The sequence below is a fragment of the Catharus ustulatus genome, chromosome 1 (assembly GCF_009819885.2).
Source record: "Catharus ustulatus isolate bCatUst1 chromosome 1, bCatUst1.pri.v2, whole genome shotgun sequence".
In the NCBI taxonomy this organism is placed as follows: Eukaryota; Metazoa; Chordata; class Aves; order Passeriformes; family Turdidae; genus Catharus; species Catharus ustulatus.
The window spans coordinates 104,386,630-104,399,659 of NC_046221.1; the positions used below are offsets into that span (position 1 = coordinate 104,386,630).

At 37.6% G+C, this 13,030-nt stretch overlaps 1 protein-coding gene across 3 annotated transcripts in view; it reads left to right on the top strand.

Annotated features, from left to right (window-relative positions):
- The window catches only part of CDH19 (cadherin 19), a 121,813-nt gene that overhangs the window by 93,609 nt on the left and 15,174 nt on the right, over window positions 1-13,030 (top strand). For all 3 annotated transcript variants that reach the window (XM_033052514.2, XM_033052497.2, XM_033052505.2), the window contains 3 exons: window positions 517-701; window positions 2,179-2,432; window positions 4,730-4,866. In XM_033052514.2, the coding sequence (XP_032908405.1) occupies window positions 517-701; window positions 2,179-2,432; window positions 4,730-4,866 (576 nt within the window). The remainder of the gene's footprint in view (window positions 1-516; window positions 702-2,178; window positions 2,433-4,729; window positions 4,867-13,030) is intronic.

Sequence of the window (13,030 nt, forward strand, 5' to 3'; positions counted from 1 at the left end):
AGGTTGGGAAGTGCTGCCCTCCACTGCTTTTTCACCCTGTTCAGTCACAGAATCATAGAATAGTTTGTGTTAGAATGGACCTTTAAATGTCATCGAGTCCAACCCTCCTTCAATGGGCAGGGATGCTCAGAGTTGCATTCGAACTGACCTAGACATTTTTTCAGGGATGGAACATTCACCATGTCTCTGGGCAGCCTGTGTCAGTGTTTCATCACCCTCCTAGGAAAACACATTTTTCTTATACCTAATCTAAACCTTCCCTCCTTCAGTTCAAAACCATTAACAATCTTTTCTTTTTTAGTCCTTTTCTCTATACACAGCTGAAGTAGGGCTGAGAAGAAAGGGCTCCCAAGGGGGAAAGATTGTCCTGCCTTGCACCTGAGTTCTATACAATGCCAGATTATCTCCATTGCTCTGGTAGAAGTTAGAGCTTTTCCAAGCTCTCTGACAGCCTCAAGCTACAGCACTTATTAACCATGGCAGATCCCTCAACTTTGCCAGTATTTGTTTCTTTAGGGCTCTACTACATGAGTGTTTCTGAAGAGGCTCCCGTGGGCACCACCGTAGGCAAAGTCTTCGCAGAGGACAGCGACACTGGGGACAATGCAGCCATGGACTATTTCATTGAAGCAGATAGCTCAGATACTTTTAGCATCATTACTAACAATGAGACTCAAGAAGGAATTGTCTTACTAAAAAAGGTGAGATCTCAGAAACTTTAAAAAATACTCTAAACATTAGAAAGAAAATCTTCAAGCAAGATGGATGTATAAAAAAAGGCCTATTGCTTACATTCTCCTTTTATTTCTTAAGGTTTTGTGATTTGATTAGAATATGATGATGGATAAAAAGAAAAATGCTTTTCTTTCTGTTTATATTTTTGAGTCATTCCTATTACTGCTGAATATAATAGTGACAGTCAGAGTATCTTAATGTTATCCCTAACTGTGTAACACAGTGTATCCCATTGTGAGAAAATGTTTTATTTTTTCTGTACATCATCTGATCAATAAATTGTAAGCAATCTCACTTCACTTCCAACACCCCCTGTAAACTAAGTTAGAATTTATTACATTATTACATAGGGGAGTTTTTTTGTGATATATCTTTGAAAAGATACTAAGCACAATCCAAAAAGACCAGTTTATGAATTAAGAATATTCTTTGAATTTATTTTGGGATCACTCAGGAAAATTTCTCAGTCATATCAGGGATCATCTGAAATGAAAATAGAGTTCAATAGCCCAGTGAAATGTAGGACCCTGAAGAACTGTGAGAGTATTTTTGCTTTTGTTTTGATTTTTTTTTACTTGCTTTGGCCATTTATATAGTAGATCTCTTGTTTATTTATTTATTTATTTATTTATTTATTTCAGAAGATAAAGACTATCTAAAATTGTAATTAAACTGTGTTTTTAAGGGTGACATTCTATGAGAATTCTTTTTTATAGTATTTCTTGGTTGTAGCATTAAAGCCAGTATGAAATGTGAAAGCAAACAAATACATTTTATTTTGAAAGGAATTAATAAAAAGGAAGCCTTAGAATTACAGTAATTTCACAACTATAAGGCACACCAGATTCTAAGGCACGCTTCCGGGTGTTGGCAAATTTCTGAACTTCGTCCATATATAAGGCACACCAGACTATAAGGCGCACCCTTTTTTTGCAGTGAGGATCCGCACGCAACAAAGTAACGAATTAGAATTGCGCGATTGCAGGGTTTACTGGCAGGTGTTCAATTTGAAAACATTTTTCACAGATTGGTTTAACCTTTAAACGCAGTCCTAGGTGCCCTCCCCTTGCCGCAGGCCCCGGCACTCCCGCCCACCCCCAGCATTTGCTGGCGTGGTTGGCAAGGTGTGTCTTGTGCCGTGGCTCAGGGTTGTTGCAGTATGGCTGCGGCTTGTGGCTCGGGGCGGCTCGCACTTCCGGATTGGCAAATTTCCCAACTTTGTCCATATATAAGGTGCACTTACTGGTTTCCATCAAAATTTTAGTCAAAAGGGTGTGCCTTATAGCTGTGAAATTACTGTAACTTTTAGAAGTACACATTTTTTAAACATTCTTAAAAACAGCATTAAACTACTTTGTCTTTAATCTCACACCATTTATTAAACTATATTTAATTTAAATATGAAGAATGAAATATTCCAAATCTCACTTTGTTTCTTAACAGAGAGTGGATTATGAGAGCCAAAGGAGATACAGTATTGAAGTAAAAGCTGTAAACAGATACATTGATGAGCGTTTTTTGAAAGAGGGACCATTTGAGGACACGACCATTGTCAAAATCAATGTGAAAGATGCTGATGAACCTCCAGTTTTCACCTTGGAGAACTATGTGATGGAGATTGCTGAAGGAGCTGAGAGTGGTTCACTGGTGGGTGTTGTAACAGCTAGAGATCCGGATGATGATAACAGTCCAATCAGGTACCTGTCTTAAAATGTAAACTGGCCTAAAATGCAAATATAATTGATATTTCTAAACCGTATTTCTGTTCCTCATAATTACAGTTAATCATGACTTTGTAGATGTCATGGTTTAACCCATATAGGCAGTTAAGGATCATAGAGGCACCTGTTCACTCCCACAACCACAGAATGCAAAAGGGAATTGAAAGGGCAGAGTTGTGACAACTCATGGGTTCCAATAAACACAGTTGTTTATTATTATTATTGATATATATATTTAAAATATTAATAGATAGTATCAAAGAAAGTAAGAGATGGGAAAAACCCAAAGTTGCAACAAAACCCCAAGAAAAACAAGTGAAGCAAAACGACCCAAAACAACTACTTACCACAAGCCAGCTGACACTTAGCCACTCAACCCAGCAACAGTAGATTCTGCTTTTTACAGTATCAATGATAAATAATTTTGCTATCTCTTAAGGGAGAAAACAGGTAATTAATCTTTAACATGGAATTTATAACTTAAATAGTTTCTTGAATTACCTTACATCACTGTGTACTAAGCAATTTAGACAAACCAGGATACAATGACAAATGGTTGAGACACAACATAATTTATGGTGTGTAGATTTCTAATAGCAGAAATGGATATATATTATGCAATGGTTTCAGAGCTTTAGACAGTGATTTGTTATGATTTTCCATTCATTTACTGTTATTTATTAAGCAAGTAATAGGTTAAATTAAATAAGAAAAAAATGTACCTTTTTTTTTGTTCCCCCCTCTAAAAGGGCTCATTAGGTGGTTTGTTTAGATAACTGTAACATCTCCTGTGGAAAAATTAAATGTTAATGCATATCTATAGCTTTTTAGTTTGAAATGTTTTGGAGGAACTGGTTTCAAATTGAATATGTCTGCATAGTGCCAAAACAGTGATACAGGTATTGCATCAATGAGTTCCTTTAGAATAAACTACATCAGTTTTAATATTAAGATATGCTTTTTGGGGTAAGTGCCATGAAAATGAATCTAATTTTGAAAACATTTGTATCATAAGTGACAGCAGTTACTTATAATATAGGAAATGTCTTGCTTTGTGGATTCCAAATTTCAAACAAACAAACTAAAAAAGATGTCCAACAAATCCTCACTATGTCAGTAACAAAAAAATAACAAATACCTAATATAGTTTTTTTCTGAAAAATGTTTATGAATAATCAAATTATCAAAAAACCCCAAACAAAACAAAATAACGATATCAGAACAATTATAAATACCTTGAAAAGAAATTTATAAGTATCCAAACTTTGGTTCAAATTATAAGCACTTTTACTTAAAGTGCTGTGCGCCACCTTCTTATCTTCTTACTGATTTTAAAAGAGACAAAATGTAGCTATAAATAACAAGTTAGAGAGTCATTTAACAGATGACAAGTTGTCTGAGCTGAAGTCCTAGGTGTCTGCAGGAAACAGAAAGATTTTGTCATGCAGAATTAAAGTTACAATAGAAAGGAATATTTGCATGTGGGCATTCTAAATTGGAGTGGAAAGAATCTTTCAACTATTCAATCAGGTTTTATTTCCATGAAATAAACTTGATTAGCAACTGCATCATATGATCTTCCTGCTTTTTAGGTCATTAAAAACATCAGTAAATATCTTTTCCATTTGAACCAATATCTTTGCTTGTTATTTTAGTTCATCTTTGTACTGCAACAAATGGTTAGACTTTAACAGCTCGAGTGGCATGTGTACATGTATGTACACATGTACACGTCCACAGCATCTGGAGCCTTTTCGGCAGAGTCTCAGGAGCACTACAATCATCTCCTGCATTAGGATTTTGCACTCTGCCTTAGTGTCGCCCCATTACAGATAGTTGTCTGTCTTTATAATGCCCATTCCCTTGGCATCAGAGCATGTCAGCAATGATAAAACAGATTTGCCATTATACCTCCACTTAGATGTTGGTGTTATTCATTTCACAAGTGGCAATCTTGCTGTTTCTTTTCAGTAAAGTCATTCACCTGCTGTGAGACTGACTTAGAAGTGAGAATGAATAATGCATTTCAGATTCAGTTCACATTAATATAGATCTGAGACGTATTTAGTTTTATAAAAAGAAGAGCTTTGATCTTGGCAGCAGTGAATTTTAAATGTTTATAAGTGTACATTTTTCCTGTTCAAGTTGTTGCAGCACACATTTATATGCATATATGCACAGTTCTGTTTTCTCAACAGACAATAGCTTTCTATGTCCTTGCTTCTGATGGAACATTTCAGTACTAGGGAATGTCTTTCCCTCTTTTGGTGCAGGTACTCTATTGTCCGCAGCACACTTTTAAAGAGGCTGTTCAGCATCAATGAACACAATGGAGCAATCATTACCACTGAACCTCTGGACCGAGAGATAGCTTCTTGGCACAATATAACTGTTACAGCCACAGAAACAAGTGAGTAAGAAATTTAAGGAATGGGTTTTTTACACTGTGAACTGTAATTATCCTCTGTATATGCCTTCTTTTAAGAGGAGAATACATTCTTCTTTCTGGTTATATTACTGTTGCTTGCTACACTAAGGAGCATTATTAAAATGATTAGTTAAATAGAAGTGGAATTTGAACTCCAAGGTCCCGTGCTTTTTCATAAAAGATGACCTTATGAAAAAAGAAACTATAATAGGATCGAGAGTATAACGCTTTCAAGTTACACTGAAGCATAAGAATTGCTCCTGCAGTGCAAGATCTTATGTTAAATTAGACCCTGGTTAATTTCACACCAGATTTTTGACTAGTGTGAAATTAGCCAGGGTCTAATTTAACACCAATCAGAAACCTGTGGCTCAAATTAATTGCGAATGTTGAGGCCTAAATCATCTAGACGTCTATTCAGTGACAATTAAAGCCTTGAAGCACCCTTTTTATATAGATTCCACCTATCAATTTTGTTTGAAAGTCAAATGCAAATTACCTCTGTTTGTGTTTTTGGTGATCTGGTTGCCCTAAATCTGGGACAACACCAGAAATTTAACAGCTCCTGTTTATAAGGCAGTTTAACAAGATTACTGGGATATTATTTAAAAACTAATCCCATTCATCCTCAGGTAGGAGGAAAACCATATGAAACTAAAGTAAAATCAATAAATCAGACAGATTTTGCCAAATGCTCTTAACACCTGTTCTTTACTCCTGAATCTCAGTTAAATGCCATTTATTGCTACAACTACTTTAAACATATATTTTTAAATTTCTCTGTTCCCAAAAGGAACCCTTCCCTGTAGAACATTGCTGTTGGAAGTCTACTATAGGACAGTCAGTATCAATTTTCACTGAAGTCTTTAACTTGTATTTAGGAATTGATGGTACTATCTTCCTTTTCAGCTTCTCTCTGAGTTCTTCAGCATGAATTTCATTCTCATGTTTTTGGGCAGATGAGAGATGCTGGCAAATTTGATCTCTGGCATGTCTTGAACAGCGCTATGGAAACACAGTATGATAACTTTGGCCAACACTTTTTTGTTTAGTTAAACTACAAAACACTAGAGAACCAAATGTTACAAATGAATAACTGTCTTCTGCAACAAAAGAAAGCAAGGTTTTCACAGTAATGAAAGTTATTTTAGAGAAACTGAGACCTCATTATGTTCAAATTCTTATTCTTTATTTCTTTAATGATGATAAGGTCACTGTCTATAATGATATGTTCAAAAGAACTGAAGTTAGGTCACCTTGGTGTGGGCATACCTGAAAGGATTTTTATCAGGAACTAGTAGTATATTATTCCTTGAAATATAGTCATAACGTGTACTGTGTACATGAGACATTTGGTGGATGACACTGTGGCTCCACTGAAGCCAAATCAAAATGCCATTATAGTTCATCCAAAAAAGATATTCACTGTACCTTAACCACACATGGAAACTGCATTGCAACTGCAACCTCCCCAGGAGCCTGTTGATGCCCTGACATTCATACACTACATAAGACTTTTGAGTAGGTTGCAATGATTGCAGGGATCAGAGATTAGTAAGAGAGGCTTTGTTATTTCAGACCTGTGATGTGGATCATCCTATCCTCATGCCATTGAGGGAGCATGTTTTAAAAGCATGCAGAGGTAGTTATAATTTGTTGAAATTTAAAAGCAATCAGGGGGAACTTGCAACCTGTTGACTGTCATTCCACTTCATGCCTAAAGTTCAAGAAAAATCAAGTTTTCTTTCATCAGTTTTTACTCGACTGTAAGAAACTTTCATCAAGTACAAGGCTGAAGCACAAACAACAGCATTCTAATCCTGTCTGAGAGCAAGAATTCCTTTATTATCCATTATTATTGAATTGGCAGACAGTCAGTACTGGTTTTCTCCTAAGCTCAGTACTGGGGTCAGTTCTGTTCAATATGTTTTATCAATTATGTGGATGATTGGATTGAGGGCACCTCAGTCTATTTACCTATGACACCAAGCTGGGCTGTGGGAGGTTATCTTGTTGAAGGATCTAAAAGTTCCACAGAGAGATGTGGGTAGGCTGGATTGATGGGCCAAGGCCGGGTTCTAAGCCCTGTGCTGGGGGCAGAGTGTCTGGAAAGCTGCCTGGCAGGAAAGAATGGGGATGGTGGTCAAGGGAGGCTGAACATGAGCCAGCTGTCCCTAAGTGGCCAAGAAGGGCAAGAGTATCCTGGCTTGAACCAGTGTGGCCGGCAGGACCAGAGCAGTGATTGTCCCTCTGTGCTCAGCGCTGGTGAGCTCATTCGGCACAATGCCTTGAGTCCTGTATTCAGTTTTGTACCACTCGCTTCCAGAAGGTGCTGGAGCTTATCCAGGGAAAGACAAAAGAGAGGGTGAAGGCTTTGGACCACAAGTCCTATGAGGAGCATCTCAGAGAGTTGGGGTTGTTTAGATTGGAGTAAAGGAGGGTGAGGGGTAACCATCTCTACAACTACCTGAAATAAAGTTACAGGGAAATGGGCGTCAGTCTTTTCTGCCATGTAACAAGTAAGAGGATGAGACGAAAAGGCCTCAAGTTGCACCAGGGTTTAATTAGATACTAGGATTTTTTTTCCTGGAAAAGAGTTGTTTAGCATTGGAATGAGTTTCCCAGGGAAGCAAATGTGTCACCTTCCCTGGAAGTTATTAAAAAAACCTGTGGATGTGGTACCTGATGTCATGGTTTAGTGGTGAGCACGGTAGAGTTAGGTTAATGTTTGGACTTTATTAACTGAGGTCTTTTCATGCCTCAATTATCTGTGATTCTGTAATCAGTTTTACTTGATACTGTCAGTCACAACAAAATTAATCCACAACAGACGAGAGTAATTTTACCACTGACTCTTACAGATGTCTTTTCATGGAGGTCTCCAGGACATGGATACAGGACTGAAGTTCTTTGATTATTTCAGTATGGATAATATCAATCCAATATTTAATTGTCACCCTGCCTTGGTCACACATATATTTTTGTTGATAAACTTTTTAATTCTGGCGTAATCCTTTCTTTAAAAACTATTTATGTTCATTTCTTTTACGAGTAAAGAAAATTTCCTTAGCATAAATGATAATCATGCTATAAAAACATAAATAATAAAGATAACACTTATGGTTAGTAGTAGTGCTACTATTAGTATTATCATTACAAGTTTATGTTTACTGGCTGATGTCAGTGTAAGCTTTCTTTAATCCCCTGAAAATACTGAGCTCTGTTTTGTGTCTAGAGTGGGTCATTGCTTTTCTTTTCAAGCTACTAATATGGGTCCTTGGCAATTAAAGTGTCATCCTAATTTTCATACTGATTCAGCCTGTTGCCCTTGACATCCTGTTCTCTTAGTCCTTGTTTTTCAAGTCCTGATCTCTCTTGTAGAGATTGTGACAAAGAAATTTTCTGCTAATTGGGAGATATTTAGATAGTGTTGGATATGGGTACATTAGCTGAATTCACATCTGACATTCAATAATTTTCCTGTGTAAGGGATAAAAGACAAAGTATATATTGCCTCCCTTCTCTTCAAAATGCAACCAATGCAGTACCTCTGCTTCACCAAAACTGTTATTAAATATTCATGAGACACTGATTTCAAGAGTGGCTTTGTAATATGTTGCTCCCTCCCAAAGCAAAACAGCTGTTATTTCAGGAGAAAAAATAATCATATTGTTAAAAACTTCCGTACATACAGATATGAGAGAAATGTTCTTGCCATTTAACCCTATACCAAGGAAAAAAATATGATCCCACCAAGGCAGCTATGACATCACAACCCAAATATATTAAAGAATTAGAAAAAGGCTATCACAAAATCTCCTCTACCCCTCTCCAAAATAAACAAAACAAAAAAAAACCCCCAACAAACCTTCAACCTTTTAGTGAAAGAATACAGATGTGATTGCAACAATATGCTATCTAAATGTTTTGTGCAAGCAAAAAGTAAGCTTTAATGGCAATATAGGGTGCATCTTAAAAACAAACAAGGTAAGAATAGGCAAAAACTTGCTGGGTCCTTCCTGTACCACTTTTTATACAATTGAAGCCACCAAAGGTATTCCCTGCTTTGTATTCAAGATTACAAAGCTTTCCTTTAAAAGACAGTGTAGTCAAATCTCTGCCCTAAACATCCAATTCTGACTTCAGCAAAAGAATTAAACTAACTCCTACACTCTTGATATTATTTCTAAAAAGGATGTATGGTACTTTTTATGTTTATCTAACAGAAGTTGAGCACTACTGTATTAATATGCATGTTTGATTCAACAGGAGAAATACCATCTCACAAAGAAATATTTTTGAAATTATTCTGACAGATCACAAGGTTTGGTAAATTAGCACAGCTGCAATGACTCCACAGGAGGAATAGAAATGTGAAACTGCCTCTGTGGTACTTGCTTTTGCTGCCATTTCCTTCAGCAAAAGACTCCAAGATATCAGCATAGATTCCATAAGACCTGAGGAAACAAATGTTTGCTCCAAACAACTAGTGTATTATACAATAAAAAAAGGAATGTAAGAACCAACCAAACTGATGTAGTTTGGAAAGAGGCAGAGAGGAGTACATTTTGCTTTTTTCTTAAAGGTCCATTTGACTAATTTAAATAAATGCCTTAAGTATTTCTGAAGAGGTCAGATGCAGTGACACTAGCACTGAACATGTGACATATTTTAACTATAACTGTTGATGCACTCCTCGTTTAGATATAGGTGACTGATATATTGACAGATATTTAGGGTGAAAAATGTTCAGTATTCTTGGAATATTTTAAGATTACTTTAATCACTGGAAAAACATATTCATTACCCTACAGCACATCTGTGTTAACAAGGTCATGAGCCCTGTTATTACAGAGGAACTTTTTGCCTACAAGAACAATAAATTACATTGTGCGGAAGCAGACATTTTTTAAAACTATGCTGTATTAGTCAGGATTCAATCTGCTGATAGGCAAAGAACTTCCAAGAGGTATCCAATACTGAATTAAAGAATTAAAGATTATTTTGGTTTGGAAGGAACTGATAAGGTCATTGAATCCAACAACAAACTGTTAAATCCACCACTAAACCATGTGCCTACTGCCAGATCTGTATCTGGCACTATAGATACCTTCAAGGATGTGACTCAGCCACTTCCCTGGGCATTCTATTCCAATGCTAGACAACCTTTTCCAAGAAGAACATTTTCCTATTATCCAATATAAACTTCCACTGAGGTATCATCACTTCTTACTTGGGAAAAGAGACCAACCGCCAGCTCCCAGCAATCTCCTTTCAGGCAGTTGCAGTGTGGTAAGTTATCACCTGAACCTCCTCTTCTCCAGGCTAAACAACCCCGGCTCCCTCAGCTGATCCTTGGTACCTGGAGCAAGCTGGGTTATGTTCAGCTGTGGTGAACTAGCAGACCCTGGTTGTTTTCCTCTGCAGAATTTTCCAGCCACTTTTCCTGAAGCTAGTAACTCTGCTTTGGGTTGTTGTGACTTAAGTGCAGAACCTGGCACTTGGCCTTGCTGAAACTCATACAATTGACCTTAACCTATAAATCCTGACTGTCCAGATCCCTCTGCATAGCCTTCCTGCCCTCATTCCTGCCCAGCTTGGTATCATGTGCAAGCTTACTGAGAGTGTACTCAGTCCCCTCATGCAATCCATTGATAAACATATTAAACAGATTTGTCCCCTGGGAGCACCACTGATACAGTCACCAGCTGAACTTAACTCCAGTCCCCACTGCTCTCTGAGATTGGATATCCAGTCAGTTTTACTCCAGCAAAGAGTGCACTTGTCCACGCCATGAACTGCCAGTTTCTCCAGGAGAATGCTGTACCTGCTGTATTCATTGACTTTTTTTTTTTTTCCAGATAACATACTTATATACATTCTTATTTCATTAAAAAAATAGTTTTCTCAGCCTAGTCTACATGCAACTTTTGTACTGTGATACTCATATATCATTGCTTTTCCTTGTCTGCAGTACTTTTAGCTGTAGAACCCTGGGTAAAGGCAGTAAATGCAGGAGAAATGCCTTGTATTATTAATTTTCCTTTACATACAGGAATAAGATGTATTGACATATTTTTTTATATCTAAAGCCACAGCAGTAAATTATATTTGAGTAACAGAAACAATATATCTTCTGTGAGTACTAAGCCCAAGTATTAAACCTGTAATGTAGATGATTCTTGGAAGAACAATACAATACCAAAACTAAACACTCAGTCTGTGAAGCCTGTCAGCAGTAATGCCTTAGATATGTCTGAGCAAAATCACACTTCTTTGTAAGTATGTATGTGCAGAACAGTGGATAGAAAAGCTCTGTTTTTTCCAAATTGAGTCTGAGATTTCTGCCTTGGTTAGGGTGGGTTGTCAGTATCCACTGTGATTTCTCCATGTCTAGAAATGGCAGAAATATTTTTAAAATGAAAATGTTTTTGAATTTTTCTCCCAAAGCTTCAAAATTTGAAAATATTTAAGAAGAGGAGTAACAGAATTTGTTAAAGAAATTAGTGTGACCAAGGAATGAGTGTCATTATGGTAACCAAGATGTTAAGTGATGTAAGAGTACAGCCAGCTCTTCAACCCCAGTTGACACTCCTGCTCAGCCACTGGAAGCCCCCTAGGGCCTGGGGATCCAAGACCCATATCCAGGTTTAGGAATGCTGCTGACCTGTTTGCAGGCTCAGCCAGTATCACAGCTGAGCACATGTTCCAGAGACTCACAATGATGAGGTCAGTCACTCAGATTGACACAGACAAGGCACCTACATACAGGATTCCTATTGACTACAAGCCATTCCCTTGTTCTTTTGGGAAGGCAGAAGAACACTGATGCAGACATATACACACATGCACAGCACTCTCCAGGTTCACAGCCACACACACACTCATGGAGCCCTTCAGTAGCTACTTCTGTTTGCCCAACACCCCTTCCTGTATGCCAAGTTTTGTTATCTAATTCATGGGTCCCCAACTCACCAGCTAGTGCACACTAGTTGCTTGCTGGTAAACCCACAGAACTCACACACTCATCCCTCATCCATCCCCCTAAGCAAGTCCCCCCCTAAGTGTGGACCTCCCGAGCACCTCTCTGAGACCCAAGGACCCCTAATCACTGTATAGTCCAGTTTAGTTTGTCAGTAAAAACCTACAAAAAAACCCATGTATGCCAAGTCTGAGGAAGACACAGAAAATTGTCCCCTGTGCTCCCAAGTCATTAGCTGGCATCAGAGAGCCCCGTCCATTTCAGTATGTGGAACCAATTCTCATTCGCACATACGCAGGTCACACCAGTGGCTGCCACTTAGTCCTTGCAGCACACATACGCGTATGCAGAGAGAGAGAGAGAGAGACGTGGCTAAGAAAATATTTATTAAGAAGACGTAAGTTGATAGGACAGACTGGTGATCAGGTTCAAGGCTCAACCAGACAAATTCACTGTCTCGCCCTGTTTTGCACAGAATCTTTTCTAGCTCAGCTCTCTTTGTTCCTCTGTGCATGTCTCCCACGTGTATGTGCATCTCCCCTGAGTCCCCATTCCCCCAGATATGGGGTCCCCCTCATTTAAAGCCTTGTCAGTTACAAAGTCCAAGTTGATCTATCTGGAACTGTTGTCCCGTGGTGTCTGGATAGCCCAGAAATTATCATTAAGCTTGTTTCTTGTCATGGATTAGTGCTTGTTTTGTCAGGTGTGTGTCTTGGTATGTTTTGTGTCTGTTTTCCCCTTTCCTGCATTGGTTTATCAATATTCGAGGCCACTGATCTGATGGAAAAAAACATTGTCAAATGTCCACGTGCCCATATCAATTAGTATATCTGACCATCATCTCCTGTCTTTATTATTTATCCCTCAGGTTTTTGTTTCAGTATATTCTGGTTTATGGCTTCCTCTTTGTCTTATTAACTCTTGTTGAAATGGAAAATGTCCTTTCTTAGGAGAGTTGATACTCTCCCACCACATAACCTTATGGCTAGTACAGTAAATTTTTCTTCATCAACAAAATATTATTTAATTTTTCCTGATCAGGTTTTATTTTTTACATTTACTTATTGGGTAAAGAAAGCATGAGCAAATCCAAAATTTTACATTAAGTGTCTTATTTCAAGACATACTATTATAATGGTACTATATTTTTATAATAGGGTAAAA